This window comes from Phodopus roborovskii, unplaced genomic scaffold (genome assembly GCF_943737965.1).
Source record: "Phodopus roborovskii unplaced genomic scaffold, PHOROB, whole genome shotgun sequence".
Lineage (NCBI taxonomy): Eukaryota > Metazoa > Chordata > Mammalia > Rodentia > Cricetidae > Phodopus > Phodopus roborovskii.
The window spans coordinates 20790033-20810900 of NW_026126469.1; the positions used below are offsets into that span (position 1 = coordinate 20790033).

Genomic DNA, 20868 nt, shown 5'->3' on the forward strand with positions numbered 1-20868 from the left:
ACATCAATCATCAATGAAGAAAATGCACCGCAGGGGCTCCGTAGTTAAGAACATACATTGTTCTTGCAGAGGACCCAAATTTGATTCCCAGCACCCACCTCAGGTAGCTCACAAGTAACTGTAACTCCAGTGCCAGGGAACGAGTTTGACCTCCTCCGGTATGTATACTTGTAAACATACATGTATCCGTGCGTGCATGCGCAAACACACACACACACACACACACACACACACACACACACACACACAATGCAAATAAATGATCTTATTTTTTAGAGAAAGATAATGTACCAAAGGCTTGAGTAAAGATCAATCCTATGGGGAGACATTTTCTCTAGAAGGGTTCTTTCTTTCCAGATGACCCCAGGTTTTATCAAGTTAACATTAAAAACTAGACAGCCTAAGAGTTATTCATGCCAAAAATTAAATTAACATTTTAAGGAAGTGGATAAATCCCCAAACAGATCAGTCGTGTCCTGAGCAGATTTCTAGTATCCTAAAGAAGTCTCCTCTGCTTTAACATAAACATGGCCAGGAGCCATCTGGTGTTAACAGCCATGTTTCTTCTGTTCTGTGTTCTTGTTTATACCCATAAAGCCCAGTGTTCGAAGTGAGTGTGCGCATCATATTGTGTAGAATGGAGAGCATCTCACTCACTGATCACAAGTCAAAAATGAGTAAGACTATGATAGTTTAATGTGTGTGGCAGGAGTGGGGGGCACACCTGTGCTGGCAGCTGCATGCTGGTGGCCAGAGAAGTACATTGGGTACCTTCCGATATCACTTTCCATGTTTGTTTAAGATCGTCTTCCACTGAATCTGAAGCTCACCTGGGCTTGGGGGACCCTCCTGTCTTGGAGGCCATGCTCAGCTTTTACGTGGTTGCTTGGAGATTTGAACTCAGGTCCACTTGGCATTCACAACAAGTGCTCCTTCCTACAGAACCATCTCCTCAATTCCTTAATTGTTGCTTTTTGATGACTCTTAATATGGTCAACCTTTAAATGGCTAACTAAGGAATTTCCAGATTGAAAGAAACTGGACTGAATCTTAAGATAGAAAACAAAATTGAACAATAGTGAAAACATTGATAAATCCAAATAAAATCTATAATTCAGTTTAAAGGCAAACTGAAAGCTCCCAAACGAAGGAAATTCCCCACTCAGTGTGTGGTAGGGATCTTTCTGGAGCAAGCACCCTGACACCAATGAGAGGGGAAGACAGAGAGAATGGCACCAGTGGACCAAAGCCAGGACAGCTTCTGAAACCCTTCCATCCTGGGTCCAGTTTGTAGCCTCATTTTATACTAAAACAAACAAACAAAACAAAACAAAAAACAAAGGCGGAGTGGGCAAGCAAGCTAGATTTTTGTTTGTGTGTTTGTTTGTTTTCCAAGGCAGGGTAGCTCTGGCTGTCCTGGAACTCATTCTGTAAACCAGGCTAGCCTCGAATTCAGAGAGCCACCTGACTCTGCCTCCCAAATGTTGTGATTAAAGATGTCACATACACACCCCCAGCACAAGCTAGAGTTTTGCAGAAGTGATCATGGCAGTCAGCAGGTTGTTACAGGAAATGATCCATTGTCTCAGTACTTCTCTAGGTCATTCTGTTTCAGGTAGCACGTGAAGTCGTGCTTGGCAAACAGACAGTAAAGCAGTACTTTAAGTAAATCATTCAATAGATCAGCAGCTACTAATTGGTCTTTTCTACCTTATTCTATTTCAAGTGCTGTTTGAAATTCTCTGCCATGTGCCTGCTCTTCCTATTAGCCAGTGAGCGGCTTCCACTACTGCACACCTCTTATTGCTAACAGCTTATTCATGCCACAGTTACGTCACAGCTCTTCCCTTTAGAACCACACACGAGTCTATCACTCTTTGACTGATCTCCGCATATTTCATGTTCTGTCTCAATTGTTCTGGAGCTTCATCTTAAATTTCTAGATTTTTTTTTTTACACCCACTATCATTCTAGTCACACAACCCTTACAGTCATTCATTCCAGTTTGCTAAATGACCTTCTTAAAAAGAAAAAAAAAATCAATGCACAGGACTAAATACTAGTGCAGAACATAGCCAAATACTTTTCTTTTGGACACTGCCCTCCTGTGCTTAGCCCTGCCCTTCCTTTTGAGCATCTGTAACACATATTGATCATGACTGTATTCATTCAGTCATCAATTTTGTTGTCTCTTTCATGTGGGCTCCTGTGAGGGAATCATCACAGTAACAAGTAGTCTGAGAGCTATGTCACACCAGACAATCACAGCTCCACGCCAACCTATGTGCCACTTTTACTTTGCCCAGAACATTTGCTTCCACTCAGATTTCCTCGGTTGAAATCCTACTCCCAGAAAAGTGATTTGTACTAAGAGGTGGAGCTTTGGGGACCTAACAGGTTGGGAGGGCAGGGTCTGTACAAATAGGGTTAACTCCTTATCAAAGAGACCCCAGAGAGATCCTTGGCCATTTCCCTTGAGAAATTACAAACAGCACTGCATGGACTCTTCTCACCAGACAAGCAATCTGCTTAGACCTTTATCTTGGACTTCCCAGTTTCCAGAAAGGTTATAAATAAGTTTCTTTTTGTTTTATAAGTTTATGGCCATTTGTTAACAGACCTGTAGACTAAGACAATGATATTTGAAAACTAACGAAGAATTTATTGCATCAAAACTCGTAAGGTTGAACAGAAATCTACACAAAGTAGTTTCCAACCATTACCCAACTACATACCTAAGAAGTCTAAATCTTGCATAGCAGCCTCCTGGGGCTCACTTATATTCCGGAGGGATAATTCAACATCTGGACTCTTCCCGCACTGGCCTTCTCTCCACCTCACACAATCACACTGGTAATTGGAAAAGTGAGATGCGTAGAGTCCCCCTTCTTGCATCTGCAATCTTTATCTGTGAGTAATAAATCGCAACTGAACAGTCACCTGGGCGAACGCGCTCATTTTAACCTGGGGAGCTACCTTCCAGAAATTCATGCGTCAGACCTGAGTTTCCCAACAACGCTTCCAGGGCTGGAGTCACCACGCCAGCTCATTGCTTCCTTACATCTGGGCATCGCCAGTCTCTTTTCTGACCTTTCACCTTCAGCACCCCGAATCACTTTGAAACCAAAGCATGAGTCACTTCTGTCAGGTGTCAAAAACATTCACAGCAAGTGCACTGGGTCATTCTGACATCCACACTATGCAAAAAACTTCAACATCTGATGATTGCTTAAATCTCTACAGTTGCAATAAATGGCGTAAATATATATGTATGTATGTACACACACACACACACACACACACACACACACACACATGCTTGGAAATCATTCTCCTTATTTGTCGCTTTGGGGACAGAGGGTTCCTGAGTTAGGAATGGGATGCCAGCGACACTGGGTCACCTCACACAACCCCTAGACCAAGCCGGGAGGCACAGGCAGGCCGGGATGCTGGCAGGCGCTGGCTCCCAGAGAAGGGACACGCCCGCAGGCGTCCGGGAGGCACCCCTTACCTCTCTTGTCCAGCAGCCACATGAAAGCGAAGCAGGGCAGGAAGCCGATGGGGCCCCACAATACCAGGAGCGCGATGTCCCAGCCGGAGAAGCCATAGGCCTGACGCGCCGAGTTCTGGATGGGGCCCCAGGTGTTCCAGACCAGGCCCTGTGCGAACGCCAGCAGCGAGAAGAGCAGCAGCACCAGCCAGCGGCGCCCGTACACCCGCCCGGGGCCCGGGCCAGCCGCTGGCAGCACGGCCGCTGCCTCCCGGCCCCTGCGCGCAGTCCCCGGCGCAGGCCCGAGCCCCGGCCCCAGCAGCGGCTGCCGCTCCTCCTCCTCGCTGCTCCAGCCCGAGCCCATGATGACGACGCCCGCCGACCCTGCCCGACGCGTCCCGGTGGCCGCAGACCAGCCAGCCGGGCGCTGACTGGGCGGGTGGAGCCGCTCTGGTTCTCGGCCTCCCGGCCGCGTCTGCTGCGCCTGCGCCGCCCGAGCCCGAGGGGAGGAGGCGAGGCAGGGTCCACCCTGCTCGCTGGGAGCGCAGGAACGCCCAGGGAGAGCAGCGAGAAGCTGGGGGTCGCCAGGTGCTACGCTAAGAAAGGAAAGAGTAGAGGGGAGCAGCTGGCCGGGAGGCTGGAGGCTGAGCCAGTCACTGGCGGGTTGCTGGAGGAAGTGCCCAAGTTTACATCACGTGCCTAATAAACAACTCGCTGACCTCAGGGCACTTATCCCAATGTCTGCGTCTGTATTAGGCTTACTTTTGTTCCTATTGGGGTTCTAACAGCAGAAATTATAGAGGGCAGGGTTCTGAGGTACAGGAAGGCCACAGGGTAGTGTCTTGAAAACCATTTGGTTTTGTCTTGAGTGTCTAAGTGTCCCGTGAGATTATAAACCAGCCAATTTCCATTCATACCTAGGAGTCTTCCCATTTTGTCCGTCACGCAAAAGGGTAAACAATACGGATTATGTTAAGGTTGGAACACAGAGACCTAGATCTACTTCTCGTTATGATGTTAACCACACAAAATAAACGGCAGAAGCGGGGAGAAGGGGTATATGTGCATCCCTTAACGAGACATACATTTGTTCTGACGTATAAGTCCATTACCCTGACAGCTGTCTGTGTCCTTGAAAACTATAGTCAAGCAATTTGGCATATCTGGCTCGGGAAATGAGTCACCGGGAACGCCTTCAAGGGACACTGCCTGAGGTTCATATTTCCAGGCAGCCAGGAAAACCAGCTGGGGTGACCAGCGAGGTGGAGGAGCGGGCAAACCTGCCCGTCGCGGGTCCCACTGAGTGAGGGAAAGCCAGTGAGGAAACGGAGGATCCGCCCAGAGAAGGACGATCCGAGCAGAAATAAAGCTAAGGGTTGGAGAAAGAGGCACCCGGGGCCAGGACACGTGCTCAGCGCCTTTCTGTATCCTAAGAGCAAAACAAACTGACGTGGTCACGCCCCTCGCTGTCACGTGACCCCGGGAGCGCCGGTTCCGGTGGAGGCGGAGAATCCTTCCTGTGTGCAGGCAGCAGATCCCGGCGGTACCTCTGACCCGGTGCTAGCTACAACCTTGGCGTAGTAACCATGGCAACAGACTGCGAGGGGAGCGCGCCCGGCTCCCGGACCCAGACAGCTGTCGGGGAGGAAGGTAGGTGCGGGTCAGGGACTCCGGGGTGCCTTGATGGTCCCAACCCGCATCAGTTCCATCCCGTCTCCCGCTGTGCGTTAAGCCGCGTAGAAAGTGACTTGTTTTAGGGATTGTGACTTCTTACATCGTGCCGTTGCGTTGTCTGATTGTATGTAGGCTCATGTTCCTTTGGGGGTGGGGTGGGGGTACGACAAGGACCTCTGTGGAGGTCAGAGGACCGCTTGTGCGAGTAAGACGTAGATCTGAGTACTACAGCCTAGCTGGCCTTTGAGGGCGCTTTGTGTGATTCTCCTGTCTTTGCCTCCTCGTCTCCAGGATAAAGTGTTGGGATTACAGATGTGTGCAACCACAATTTTTTATGTAGGTGTCTGGGGAGTTAGCCGAACTTATGCACCTGATGTTTTTACTTGCCAACCCATCTCTCCTAACCCCAAATCAGTCTTTTGTTTGTTTACGTAAACCACTAGTTTATCTTCCTGATATGTGTCCTGTATCCTATCTCTGCCTCTTCTTTCTTGACACCATCAGCAAAAGTAACACTTCCTGACTGAAAATTCTTTAATTATGTGTATTGCACTTGGAACCTAGAATAAAATCCAAGCTCAAAACCATGCCCCCCCCAAAAAAATTGATTTGAGGTCTGTTGATGTCTCTACTGTTTGTTGGTTCTTTGAGTAAATTAAAATTTCCACTTAACCATAAAGTGTAACAGGATTTCTTCCCCGCTCCGCCCCCCTCTACCCTCCCCCCCCCCCCCAGTTTTTCAAGACAGGGTTTCTCTGTATTGCTTTGGATCCTGTCCTGGAACTAGCTCTGTAGACCATGCTGGCCTCGAACTCACAGAGATCCACCTGCCTCTGCCTCCCAAGTGCTGGGATCAAAGGCCTGTGCCACCAATGGCCTGCATAACAGGATTTCTTAGGGCATTTTCATACCTACTTGACTTTGTTAATTCCCCTTCCCATCACACTTGTTTCACCCATCACCTAACCTTTGCTCCATTGTAGTTTGTACCTTTGCATCCCATGTGTTCCCCTTTCTACTATTCCTCCACTTTCCACCCCTAATGCTCCCCTTTTATCGATCCCTTCTAGTTCTCAGGCTTCTAACCACACTTCTCATATATATTAGAAGTTAAGAGCTGCTTTTAATATAATTCCAAGTCCCAACCATTTTCTTAATTTTTTCTTTATGACTGAATAAAAATCACATATACGTATGTGTGCACGTGTGTGTGTGTGCACACGTGTGTGCACACGCGCTGGTGCACTCAGGCTTGTGCCATCAATTTATGGACATCTAGACTGATTCCGTTTCCTGCCTGTTGTAAATAGAGCAGCATTGAACATGGATGTACAACCAACCCTGTAGTAATAAGATCCAGTCCTTTGTGTCCAGGAATGGTACAGAAGAATCATCTGGAAATTCTGTTCTGGTATTTTGAGAGACCTCAGTGTATACCCTTACCAACAGTGAGTAAGGGTCACTCTTCCCCCCACAGTCGAAGCAATGTCTGTTGTCCTTGTCTTGAAAATAGCCATTCTGACTGGGATGAAATGGAATCTCAAAGTGGTTATAATTTTTGTTTCTCTAGTGGCTAAAGTTATTGAATACTTTATACAATATTAATGGGCTAGGTCTAAAAACCCAGTAGAATCACATCTAATGAATGAATGAATGGCGGGCAGTGGTGGCACACGACTTTAATCCCAGCACTTGAGAGGCAGAGGCAGGTGGATGTCTGTGAGTTTGAGACCAGCCCAGTCTACAAGAGCTGGTTCCAGGACAGCCTCCAAAGCCACAGAGAAACACTGTCTCTAAAATTCCCCCCCCCATGACTGAATGATAGATATGCACCTGTAATCCAGCATTGGGGGCTAAGGTGCCATGACTGTGAGTTCTCTAAAGGCTTGGGCTACACTGCCAGCCTCTGCTAAAAACGAAGCAAACAAAACATTGGATTAGTAGTAAAGAGAGAAGAGGAAATTTATTCAAAATATTTTCTCATTTTGTAGGCATTACTTTGAAATGTCATAAAAACTAAAAAAGTTCTCCTAAAAAGCTAACATAAACCAGGAGCCCAGGTGGCACAAGCCTTTAATCCCAGGACTCAGGAGGCAAAGCAGTGGATTTCTTAAGAGTTCAAGGCCAGTCTAGTATACAAAGTGAGTTCCAGGACAGCCAGAGCTACATAGTGAGACCTTGTCTCAGAAAAACAAAAACAGAGTTATTAGGCATAACCTTCATGCCAATGAAGACTAAAGACACAAACTCTTCTTGGAGTGTGCAAAGTGGAAGCAAGCTTAATTAGGAGAAATTACAGAAAAATGAGAAACTCGGGAGAGTGGTATGGGTTTCCAAGAAAGAGAAAGCTGTTGAACCTCTTTGTTTAGGGTTTTTATAAGGCCGTGGCTATAACTAGACGGAGGCTGAGATAGTCTCTATTAAGATTGGCTAGTTCTCAGCCTATCATGGGCTGAACCAGTGGAGAGCCTACACACTCCAAGCATAATCCTCTTATCTTTGATTCTGACATTGCTAGTGGTTGGCCTTGATTGCTACCTTCAGATATGCAAGTGCTGGTTATTACGTACTCTAAACTCTTCATGGATACCAAGAAGTAGCTGCATTTGTTCTAAGTCAACTCGTTTATGGGATGGTCTGGGGTCTCTTTGTTAAAATAAATGGGGGCTCCTTGTTAGAAGATACCCTCACTTACTGTTTAGCCTGTTACAATTAGGTGCATTAGAAGCGAGAATATAAGAAAGGACAATAGTGTCACATGAGTGTTCCTCAAGGGCTTGGGAAGGAAGGGCTGGTGTTACCCTGCTTGGCTATCTCATAGCCAGCTCTAGGCCCTCTTAATTGCCTTCCTCAGTCCTTCAGACCTTGCCATGTTAACACTTAAGGTTCCACTTAACCCAAACCTTTGTTCTCACTGTAACATGTATGTAACTTGAGGTGTTCATGGAGGTGGCAACAGACACAAGGAGAAAACTGTGTCTGTTGAGTCCAGAGGAAAAGCAGAATGAAGTGGTGAAGGGGGAAGTCATGGTTTCAGGTTTCTCAGAAAAACAGCGAGACACCACAGAATTGAGGATGTGGAGAAGCTTCGGGGAGCTGCGAGTAAAGCATGGAATGGTTGCTCGAAGGCCAGGGATAGTTAGAGCGCAACTACACGGGTGAAGTGGCCCGGAGGCATTAGGGTGAACTATTGGGAAACTGGAACTGATCCTTGTTTGAGACTGTTTCTGGTTATGCTTAATGGAGTGTTATTCCAAAGGTTTATAAATTTGACTACGTTCAACACTCTGTAAGGAGAATCACATAGCGAGTAGCTTTGTGATAGCTTGTTTGGGTTAATGTGATGACTTTCATTTTTTGTCAGGCTAAGTAACACAATCCATAGCGGGCATCAGGGCGCCCACCCCTTAGCTGTCCCAATAGTGTGGCTAGACACATGGGAGCAAATGTCTCTTTGGGGTCTTACTGTGGACTACCTTTAATTTTTTTTTTTTAAAGGCAAAACCAATAGTTGTAGAAAATCTACTTAGAAGCATTTGGAGTCAGAGCAAACTGTTTTTGTAGAGATTTTGAAGCATTTGGAAAGGGCATTAGTATTTGAGTTTCCATTCTTTCTAGTGTATTGCCTGATTTGAAACTAAACCAGTGTTTTTTTAAATTTGTAAGATTTATTTTTTGAGCCAATTTTGTTGGTTGTGTGTGTGTGATGTACATGTGTGTACATATGTTTATTCTCATCTGTGTGGGGTCTCGAGAGTGCATGTGTGCCGTAGATCTCTCAATCTTCCGAATTGAGACAGTCTCTCGTTGAACCCAGAGCTTGTTGTTAGAGCATCTGGTCCACCAGCCTGCTCTGAGGGTTCAAGTGGTTTCTGAGGATTTGAATTTTGGTCCTCACACTTGCCTGGCAAGTACTTTACCTGCTGAGCCATCTCCCTAGCCTCTTAGGAGCCAATTTTTGAGAAGGCAGCAAAGTTTCTGGGTCAGCTGGGCAAGAGTTATAAGTGTAATGTTGGAAAAATCTAACCAGCCTGTGTTGTGTGTTCACCCCATGCTGGGTAGCTGCCCCAACCTTAACATGTAGTCTTTCCCAAGGTTTATGCCTATTGATACTCTTGTTTTTGTTTTTTGAGACAGGGTCTCACGTGTAACCCTGGCTGTTCTGGAGTTCACTTTGTATACTAGACTGGCCTTGGACTCTAAGAGATCCGCCTGCTCTGCCTCCCCAATCCTAGGATTAAAGGCATGTGCCACCTAGGCTCCTGAATTATGTTAGTTTTTTAGGAGAACTTTTTTTTAGCTTTTATTGATTTCAAAGTAATGCCTACAAAATGAGAAAATATTTCTTCTTTTCTCTTTACTACTAATCCAGTGTTTTGTTTGCTACTTTTTTAGCCAGGTTCTGGCAGTGTAGCCCAAGCCTTTAGAGAACTCACAGTCATGGCACCTTAGCCCCCAATGCTGGATTACAGGTGCATGTCTATCATTCACTTGTTTTGTTAGATGTGATTCTATTCCATTTTTAGACCTGGCCCAAGTGGTAATTGCTGTTTGTCCTAGTGGCTGTGGTTCTAATGGTTTTAAATTTCAAGTAACAGTTGTCAGATGGAATGGCTATATCTCACTAATCTCTCCATTCCGGGCTTTTGTTATTGTGGGTTTTTTTTTTGTTTTGTTTTGTTTTTGTTTTAATCCTGTTTTAAAACTCTGGGGGTTTCTGTATTGTAACTTTTATGTCACCTTCTGCACATTTTTTACAATTTATTCTTCCGCTTTCATTTTCTAATGTGAGAGACAAATAATTTTTATTTCAGGATCTTTGTCATAGTCTATGGGTATTTGGAGAGTCTTCTGAAAATCTGATAAAAGTTCTTTAGTCTCATCTTACTCTAAATTTTAAATCCAAGTCCAAGTCAGATATTAATTTCTAAAGCAGATAACTAGGAAACTCAGAGAAATTATGTTCCAAACTATCTTATTCGTTGTGCAGTTTATTATTATTACTATTATTATTATTTCCAAAAAGGGTAGTTCACACTTTTATGATGTTTCAACTGTCCCCAAAGAATTATAGTAGCCAGACTGCAACAAATAAACCAACTGTACTGGGTTGCCTTCTTTGTTGTTGTTTTATTGCCTATGCGACCTTTGAAGTGAGAGTAGAGGATTGTACGAAATTCAGACCAGTGCTGTTTTTTCCCAGCAGTTTCTAAGCCATCTCCTTAGAAATCCCTGCTTGCAAGTCTGGACCTAAATACATTTATTCTTCAAAGACCATTGAGGTTACTTCAGAGTCTTTACAGCTCTTTGCACATATTCCTGGAATAATGACTGGGTGTATCCCTAGGCTATTTACATCCTTCTTTAAAAGGAATCATGAGACTTACACTTGCTAATTTAATGGCCCAGTTCATTGTTGATTAAACTATCAGAAGCCAAATGAGTTTTATCTCACAACCAAGTGATTGCTATTTCACTATGGGCCTGAAATTCTGTAATATGAACTACTTTTCTATTATGGTAACCATCTGATTGCTTTTTTTTTTTTTTTAAACACACATTTAATAGCACTTTGTACTCACTTGGCAAATGTTTGTTATATATGCCCATTCACTAGCCAGCTGCTTTCACAGCAGACTTTGGTTTGGGTGCTCTTCTATTAAATAGACTCTGGGTGTCTGGGATTGTTAGATCATAACAATACCGGCACTTAAAACTCTAACATGTAAAGAAACATAATTTCTTTGAAGCTGTTTGGTTAAAACTTGTGTCGGTAATGCCTGACTGCATATTTGTAGAAGAGGCGCAGGTGTGCATCCACATGAGAACTGTTTGGTGATGGTACTTTCAAAGCTGTGTGCTTTGTTGGCTGTGGTTTGAGAAAAAGGGAGTAAGTCAGGCCCTGTCCTGGAAGCATCGTACGTCTGATTATCTTTGCTCTTTAAAGTCCCAGAAGTGAAATGTTCAAAAGTTGAATGTTTTACCACATTAGAACTGAGAAATGCTACGATTGAGTCAGACCAGCCATGATTTGTCCAGTCTAAACCAGAAAGCATTACAAAGGGAGAGAAAGGCTGTCCCTAAAAGTGCCCTCGCCTGAGGAGACAGCAAAGGATTCCTCAGTTAGCAACTATTAATGACAATGGAGTCTTGACTGTGAGGTTTGTTTTCTTACAGAAAACACTTCCGTGGTAGAAGTTTCCTGTGCTGGGGAAGTGGCACAGAGGTAACTATCTTGCTTTCTTTTGGTGAATTTTGCAATTTTCTTTGGTTTCCCATGCTTTTGTTTCAATTTTGTTTCTCATGCTGGCTGTTAAGTCTGTTTTTCAAATGCTGACTCAGGAACTTTCATACCTATTCATACATATATGTGAACACCGGTGTCTGTGTGTGTGTGTGTGTGTGTGTGTGTGTATTCCCTCACACATGGGTGCACACACACACACACACACACACACAAATCTTTGTCTGCTCTTGTCTGCAAAAGAGTCTAAGAGAATTATATAGCCATTGCCCCTCTCACAGAGGTCTGTTGATAAGGAAGGTTGGGTGTCAATATAGCTCAGTGGTGGAGTGCTTGCCTAGGTCTGTGGGGACCTGGGTTCAGTGCCAAGTAGTGAAGAGGAAAATTAAAACTTCGGGAAGAAGAGAGTGGATACTGAGTAGGCAGAGAACTAGTGGTTTCTACTGAAGATGTAACATACCCCTCCTCCATGTTTCCCCAGACATTCCTCTCTCCCCAAAATATGCTTGAATTATTGCCTTGAATTGATCTTGAGATTTCCTGGACCTGCATCTTTTCAGGTCATACTCTCTGTGCTGGCTAGTGTCTTGTCAGCCTGACACAAGCTAGATTCATCAGAAAAGAGGGAACTTCAATTGAGAAAATGCCTCCATCAGATTAGCCTGTAGGTAAATGTGTAGGATATTCTTGGTTAATGGTTGGTGTGGGGGAGGGCCTTGCCCACTATAGGTAAAGCCGCCCCTGGGCAGGTGGTCCTGGGTTATATAAGAGCAGACAGAGCAAGCCAGTGAGCAGCACTTCCATGGCCTCTGCGCCAGTCCCTTCTTCCAGTTTCCTGTCTAGAGTTCTAGCCCCAACTTCCCTCAATGATGAACTGTGTAAGCAAAATAAACCCTTTCCTTTCCAGGTTGCTTTTGGACATGGTGTTTATTACAGTGATAGAAAGCAGACTAGGACTTTCACGCTCTCTCTCTCTCTCTCTCTCTCTCTCTCTCTCTCTCTCTCTCTTCCTCTCTCTCTTTCTCCCTCTCTCCCTGCCTCTCTTCCTCTTTTCCTCCCTCCTCCCTTTTCCCCTCCCTTCCACAGTTTCCATTCTCTGAAAGTAGGATTGTGCAGTGTGAAGAACATTACACTTACAAATCAGGCTTGATTAGTTTATTTGTCATTGTCTAGTTCATTTGACACCTGAGTTTCCATTTTATCCTTTGATTATGGAAATAAAATATCTTCTCAGTGTTTTATAGGCCTCTTAGAGGAGCAGATGGACACTGTAAATATGAGATTCTGATGATGATGGTGTTCAAAACAACATTCTTCCTCTTCCCAACAAGACAAGTGGCTGCATGTGACTTCTCTTTGTGACCCGTCACTAGTCTAGAAGCCCCAGTCTGCTGCCTTCTGGTCTTTGCTGTCGTTGGTATTTCTCCGACTCTGCGGTCACCGTCTTCCTCACTGACACCTTTTGCTGTTTAGACGTTGTGTTTCTCAGTGGCTTTTGTGATAACTGTATGTCAGTTCAGCCCTACTCTCCTCAGCCACCTCACATTTTTATAATTTTCCACATAGCTCTTATTTTTATTATAGTAATATGCCATGTGGTTACTTTGTCATAATAATTTAGTATTTGGGGAACATTAAGTATCCACACTTTTAGCTGTTGTAGTGGTATTAATTTGTGTATGTTATATATGTATATAACATACATATGCATATATATGAAGCTTATGATTATTTTGTTAGTAATTTCTATACGATAAGATATTTGAATTATTGAGAGATAATGGATGGTTCTTTGAGACTGGTGTCATTTCCCCAATTATTTCCCAAAGCATGGTTCTAATTTATGTGTATAAGCATAGAGTATAAATATATTGTTGTTTGAAAAGGGTCTCACTGTGCACTCCTAGCTGGCCTGGAACTCAGAAAGGTCCTCTTGCATCCTGGGATCTTCCTGTTTTTACTGTTGAGCACTGAGCCCATGGTCTATCTCACACTCGGCAAACAGTCTACCACTGATACACACCTCACCCCATTGTCTTTTTCTATTGTGAGGGATGAAAACATGCCACTTTGGCCTATTGACTTTTTAGGTTAAAGGCATTTGAGTGTAGAGGTGTGTAGATCTAGACTCTGAGATCCTCAGTCAGACCTTACTGGTCTGCACCTCCAAAGCTGTAGACCTTGAGAGCTAAGGGTTATAGCTCTATCCTTTCAGCCCTACATGTTCAAGTCAGGTCCCCATTGCTGTGGGTTCTGAATGCTAAGTAGTTCAACACTGAGCAGTCTTAACAGCTTTAGGCTTTAGGCATCTGCTCTCTCATCCCTTAACTGAGGGCGGCTCACTATAACACTCCAGCCTCCTTTAAGCTGCTGTGTGAGCTGAGGACTTATAGCATTGGGAAGCTGGAGGACTTACAACCTCAAGAGCCACTCTCTAGTTACCTTCTGGCTGCAGCTGCAATGGCATACCTAGGGCTAAACCCAGTAATCCATCTGTGTGTTCATAATGTTGTCTGCTCATGTCACTGGACCAAAAGGCTTTGTTCTGTAACTAATAAGATGTTATGTAACTATGTAACCACTTCTACAATGGAGCATGGCGTTTGGGGCAGCCTGAATCTATTCCTGGGCCATGGTCATATTTGACTCCAGAATAAACTCTCTTATTCCATTTTAGTAGAAAACTGTGTTTTTGTGTAGACCACACCATCCATGGAGTCACATACACATTAAAGACAAATTCATTGCTGAGTCACTGTGCCCTCCTCTCCTGTCCTGGGTGAGACTTGCTACAGGATAGGTGGGGCCATTTAGAGTTCATTGAGGCTTGTCATGGCTGAAGTGAAGTCTAAACCCAGGGCAAGTTTGTCTGTAGCTGAAGTAGTTGTGACTTTAGTGGCATTGGTAGCTATCGTGTTCCTTGCAACTGGATTGGAGTGTTCTTGAAGTGACTGAGGTGTGGTCAAGTGGCCTGCCTGTCCTGATGACAGTCTAGCTGGTAGCCCCCGAAAGGAGACAGCTGGATCTATTTACAGCACCCTCTTTAAGGCAAAAGAATACAAATGAAGAGTCTATCAGATATCAATAAAGAGCAGATTGACCATTGCCTGTAGCTTTGCTCATTTAAAACATTTTGAATGTTGCTTATGATAAAGACCTAACTCAAAATTAATTTTCTCAGTAGTATTTCCACACCCATCCATCGATCCTTAGGGGAAAGTGGGACCCTCTGCTCTGTGTCTGTATATAAAGTTCCCAACAAAAACAACCAGCTGAAGGTAAAGACAGATGCTTTACTCCTGGCCTTAGCTTTCAGCCTTTCCTCCAACACCCACTCTGATGCATCCCTTGCAGTGGTCAAGGTTCGTAGGTGTTAGCTGCTAAGGGCTGGGAGCCTGTTCACCTCTGTCACCAAGGGTGTAGAGACAGATTCTACAGTGTGGACCTCCCTGAAAAGGAGCAAAACCAAGTTTTCATTGTCTTAAAAATGAGCCTTACAGGAGGGTCTCTGTGATCTCAAGGCCAGACATGGTGAGAGTTCCAGGACAGCCAGTGGGACAGGCACACATTACCTGAGCTTCCCATCGCCTGTTTCTTTATTAGCTTAGAAGGTTGAGTGGCAAAAGACTTGGGACTCTTCGTGAGAGATTTTGGGAATCATAAAGAGATGTCTAAGAGTCAGAGTGTGACTCTGTCCTGGCTGTCCATATTAGGGTATCTTTAAAGAGACCCTCCCAGCTGGAACAGCCCTGGGAAGGAAGAAAGAAGAACAGAGAGGGAAAAGGAGAGAGGGAAAAGGAAGATGGATGGGTGGACGGAGAGGGAGGATAGAATAAATGAGAGATAGCAGACTATCCTTCCCAAAACTAAAATTCTGTAATTTTCTGACAGTCTTACATAGTTCAAGCTGGTTTCAAACACTCTGTGTAGCCAAGGGTGGCCTTGAACCTCTGACTCTCCTGCTTCTACCTCCAGAGTACTAGGATTATAATCATGTTCACTACACATGGCTGAGGGATGGGGGGCAGCTATAGAAGAAAATGCTAGGCAGGCACTGTACCAATTGAACTGTATCTCCAGACCAGACTCTGACATTTGAGTTACTCAGGCTGTCCTGGAACTTAACTATGTAGCCCAGGCTGGGCTCACTCTCCTGATCCCTTTGCCGCAGCTCCCCAGTGCTGGGGTTTTAGTAATGTGACACCATCTAAGCTGTATCTTTTATTGTAGGAACTGTGATAGAAAGCGACCTCTATCTTCCTGATTAACTACTACAGTGTAGTCGTTTTGGTTTTTTGTTTTGTTTTGTTTTGTTTTGTTTTTTTTGCATTAAACATGTCATATAACAGGTACAGTCACTGACAATTGGCTGTTCTAGAGTAAATGTCATCAGCATTTTTTACCTGGCCTTCTATTTAAGAAGTGTTATGTTCCAAAATTTTCATTGTTTTAAAATTAGGTAGAAAGCCTTTAAAAAGCTAAAACTTTACTGTTAGCATTGAAAATTATACTTACCAATTAATATGAAAAAAATCACTTAAAAAAAGAATTATGTGCTGGGCAGTGATATCACATGCCTTTAATCCCAGCACTTGGGAGGCAGAAGCAGGCAGATCTCTGTGAGTTCGAGAACAGCTTGGTCTACAAGAACTAGTTCCTGGACAGGCTCCTAAGCTACACAGGGAAACACAGGCCAAATATGTACCTAATCAGTGATAAATGGAGTGCAATTGCATGGAAAGATTTGCCAGAACAGAAACAGCATTAGCCATCCTCTCCTGGTACCATAGGAAATAACTACATAGTTATCTGTCCATTATTTTCTAATGCCCTATTCTTCTCTCTCCCTAGGTGAATGCATCAAACCTTTCACGCCAGAGAAAGCAAAAGAAATTATAATGTCTTTACAGCAGCCTGCCGTCTTCTGTAACATGGTTTCTGATTGGCCCGCACAACACTGGACTGCAGAACACCTTTCGAAGGTCCTGCAGGGCAAGCAGATCCGATTCAGAATGGGTCTGAGAAGCATAGATACAGGTAGTAAGCTGTCACCGCGGCAGCCCCGCCCCGCAGTGGCACACCCACACTCTCAGAAGTCTGACCCCATCTCTAGACAGTCCTTCATGTCTAATCCCAAACCCTCTAACCAGCCACTATATGGATAGGAAACTTATTAAGAAAGCACGGGAAAATAGTTTGGCCTTATACAGGTTTTTTTCCCCCTTATTCAAACAATTGATTTAAACACCCACACAAAATGCAAATCTGTTTATTCATGTATCCCACATACTTCTAGACATCATTGTGGCTGATTAAGCATGGGAAACAATAAATAATGTATTACTTGTGCCCTGTTCAACTGAAAAAAATAGCAATACTATAATAATATAGAATTACAGTGTAGTAATACAATAATATCCAAGAATACGATGTCATAGTCCTTTCCTCTTACGATTCATCTGGAACACATTCCTACATGTATGGCTCCAGGCTATTTATAACACTTAGTCTTAGCTATAATTTTATCTTTTACTTTTTACTTTTACTGTGGAAACATGAAATGTATGTAAAGCTGTTTGTGCTGCGTGTTTCTGTGCAAGTGAGCAATGTTGAACTATACCTCTGCTCCCACCTTTAAAAAGATAGAACAAACCAGGTGGTGGTGGCTCTTGCCTTTACTTCCCCGAACTCAGGAGGCAGAGGCAGGCAGATCTCTGAGTTTGAGGACAGCCAGGGCTACTACTCAGAGAAACCCTCTCTCAAACAAAAAAAGCAAGGCCTCTCCTTGTCAACAGGCTGGTCTTCACCTACCGAGGCCATTCTGTATAACTGAGGCTACTGGTACATGCTGCAATGTGCTATTTTTGTTTTTATTTTTCTTGTTTTGCTTTCCTTAGTATCAACAGATGATGATTGTGCTTTTTGCCTTTTTCTTTTTTTTTTTTTTTTTCAGAACACTTTGAAAATTTTGACATTTTTGCCCTGATGTCAGATAAAGTGATTATCATTATCTCTAAAGCATCTTTATTTTAAAGAACAGACATGGTATGTTTCTGATCTTAAGGTGTTCATAGCCCTGGTCTGGTCTCTAACTTGCATTTCAGAATGAGTAACTGGTCCTGTAGAAACACGGTGTGCATTGCGGAGTAGTCTTTGAAGACCTATTCATCGCCTAAGCAAAGCAAAACATTTCCCAGTTCCCTTCTAGCAGCTCCGAGCTCCTTTCTCTCACCTTCACCTTACAGGATATGTCCTGCAATTTGCTTTTGGTGTCTTGAGCCATTTTGGACTCCCGACACAGACAACGGAATTACTCTAATTTGGCGTCTTATTCTAACCACAGACTTGGTTGTCCAGTTATTTTTAAATGAAATGCTAGACCAGTGCAATAACTTAAAATCCGATTACATGTTTTCCTTTTGCCATTCACTGAAGTGTCTGTTACTGACTTGAAGAGAAATACAGAATGTGGTATTTTCACATTCTTCTTAGACTCCAGACACCACACTACTTCTGGTCTCTAGCGTTTGCTCATTGAACTGGATTTACCTAAATTCTGTGCCTTAATCTACTCACCTCCTCCCTAGGGTGCTAGGATTGTTCCCGCACAGGAATCCTGGCAATTTGATATTTTCAAGGAAATAACCTAAGCCTAAAAGGAGCTTTTAAAAGCCTCTCTGCAGTTGTGAGAATCACCCTGAGTTTTTACTAAAGGTAGCTTAATCTTTTTTTAACAATTGAAATAAAAGTCTCATAGCATAAAATGTAGCTTTAGCCATTCAAAAGTATCTAATGAAATGGTGGTTAATGTTTTCACAGGCTGTACACCCACTGTCTGACTCAGAATGTTTCCATTTTCCCACAATGAAGACCAGTGAGTGCTCTTCAGGCAGTCAGCCCGAGCAGCAGCCTGCTTCCTCTGTCTAACCGTACATTTAGGATGTCATCATAACAGGCACAGGAGTCCTGTTCCCTCTGTCTGCTTTCTTTCACAGCCTCTTTTTCAGGGATCATCCATATAGGAATGGGCCTGAATTTTTAAACACCACAGCACAATGCCACGGGAACATTCCATACTTGATCTCACAAGGCAAAATGTTTAACCAACGTTTAGTCTAAAATTGTGTAGTAATACCACTTGTAGCCAATGTGTCTAAGGAAGATATGAAAAAGTGAATTTCATAGTAGTTTTGGGTTCAATCCACAAGATAGCATATTCTGTATATGTAAATATTCCAAAATCCAGAAAAATTAGAAATAAAAGCTGAACCATTTCTGATCCCCGACATTTCAGATAAGGGGTACTCAACTCGTGTGTAACAGCACCTCATTTATCTTTATTACCAAATGATATTCTGTAGATAGCAATATGTATATCTTGCTTCTTGTTTACTCAGCAGTAGATGGGAATGCAAGGTTTGTTTTTTTATTTGTTTGGGTGGGGTTTTGTTTGTTTTTGTTTTGCTATTATGATAATACTTCCATGGACATTTGATTGCAGATTTGAAGTAGAGCTATGTTTTTATTCCTCATGAATATGTAGTGCACCGAGTCACGTGGTATGCTTCCTAACTTTTTGTGGAATTGTCCAAACGCTCATACCATTCTGCATTCCTACCAGGTATATGCGGCAGGTTCCAGTTTTTCCTCCTCCTTGCAAGCACTTTCCACCTCGTGCCTTCCCTCTCTTCTCAGTTGTACCCATGCTGGTATGAGTGAGGACATACTCCATTGTGGTTCTGATTGGCCTTGTTCTAATGACTGATGACGTCAGGTGTCTTTTTTGTGGTTGCATTAGCCCATAGCAATGTGTCTTCATGTCTTTTTGTTTGTTTCCTAATGGAGGCTTCAGTTGTTGAGTTGAAAGAGTCCCTTATATTCTAGAGTTTAGGCTCTTGTGAGGTGTATAGCTTACGAAAAGGTTATACTGATAACTTTACTTCTTGTAAGAAATTATTTCTTTGGGATGATGTAATGGCTCAGGAGTAAAGCATTGCCTGTCCTGAGTTCTGTCCCTGGGAATGTAGTGATGGAAGGAAAAAAGTCACCCCCTGACTTACACACACACACACACATAAATAACTTTTAAAAAACATACATTATGTCTTTTGAGTATATATGTTCCCTCAGACAGCATAGGATTAGGGCATAAAAGAATTGTTCAGATTTTGGCTGACTGTGTGACCCTGAAAAGATCAATTAACTTTTATGTATGGTTGAAATATTTTCAAAGCTAAATGATTTTTCCAGGTGTGGTGGTGTGTGCCTTTACTCCCAGCACTTAGAAGGTAGATCTCTGTGAGTTCAAGGCCAGCCTGCTCTACACAGTGTGTTCTAGGCCAGCCAGGTCTACATTGTGAGATCCTGTCTCGGGAAAAAAAAAAAAAAAAAAAAGGAAACCCTTATGCACACAACACATTTAGAATAATGCATACATAGTTGGCATTCAGCAAATATCACTTAAAAAATAAAAGAAATACTTTCAAAGTGAAAGTATGGTGTCTGTGTAAAAAATAATTGGAAAAAGTAGAAAGGCCACAGAAAATTAAAGATACCTTATTATGTTGTTTGTTTCTTGAGACAGGTCTCCTTGTGAAGCTCAGGCTGTCCTGGAGCTCAGTCCATAGACCAGGCTGGCCTTGAACTCATAATCCTTCTGCCTTCCCTGCCTTCAGTAAATCCTGTGTGTATTTTTTAAAATAAACTTTGTTTTATGTATATGGGTGCTTAGCATTCATGTGTGTCTGTGTACCACATGTGTGCCTGGTGCCAATGGCAGGCAGAACATCAGATTCCCTGGAAGTAGAGTTACAGACCAGTGTGAGCTGTCATGTGGGGCTGGGAATCATACCCAGGACCTCTGGAAGAGCAGCCAGTGCTCTTAACCACCCAGCCATCTCTCCAGCCTGACCTAACTAACAGATTGTATTTAAAAAGCATATTCAGAGGAACAACTCTGACATTAAATGGGAGGTTTAAATGGCTCCATAATATTCCATCATATGACAATATCTTAGTTTATTTAAGATTTTTTTCCTGTTTGCTATGTTTAGATTGATTACACCGCCCTCAAAAAGGGGGGATGGTGGAGATGTAGCTAGGTACTTTCCTGTCATATGTTAGGCCCTAGGTTCAGTCTGTACTGAACAGGGGAAATGAGCTGCCTGTAGATTGCTTGCAAGTTTTAAATGTATGTTTGGTCCACGTGTCTGATTATTTATTCCTCTGGGTTGGATTCCTAGAAGAAGGTCACTTCTTGTAAGGGTGTGCGGATTACCAACGGCAGCACTCTCTATCGCCGAACTCCTTGTACCAGGAGCTGACTCACTCTGGGGTCTTGTGACTTGCTAAGTGTCTGGCAGCCACCTGCTTCTCCATCTCAGTGGCTGCCCTCTAGTTGGCATCCCCCTCAGTGTCAATCCCAGAATTGCAGTTGCCTTGTTCCTAGTTCCTCCCTCAC

At 43.5% G+C, this 20868-nt stretch overlaps 3 protein-coding genes across 3 annotated transcripts in view; 1 reads left to right on the forward strand and 2 right to left on the reverse strand.

Moving 5' to 3' along the window:
* The window catches only part of Slc49a4 (solute carrier family 49 member 4), a 70758-nt gene extending 66695 nt beyond the window's left edge, over positions 1-4063 (reverse strand). The window contains exon 1 of the mRNA XM_051191406.1: positions 3512-4063. Within this exon, the coding sequence (XP_051047363.1) occupies positions 3512-3854 (343 nt within the window). The 5' untranslated portion in view covers positions 3855-4063. The remainder of the gene's footprint in view (positions 1-3511) is intronic.
* The window catches only part of Dtx3l (deltex E3 ubiquitin ligase 3L), a 795722-nt gene that overhangs the window by 677871 nt on the left and 96983 nt on the right, over positions 1-20868 (reverse strand). The gene's annotated exons all lie outside the window — the stretch shown is intronic.
* Positions 5063-20868, forward strand: part of Hspbap1 (HSPB1 associated protein 1) — a 38982-nt gene continuing 23176 nt past the window's right edge. The window contains exons 1-2 of the mRNA XM_051191405.1: positions 5063-5140; positions 16260-16445. Of these exons, the coding sequence (XP_051047362.1) occupies positions 5077-5140; positions 16260-16445 (250 nt within the window). The 5' untranslated portion in view covers positions 5063-5076. The remainder of the gene's footprint in view (positions 5141-16259; positions 16446-20868) is intronic.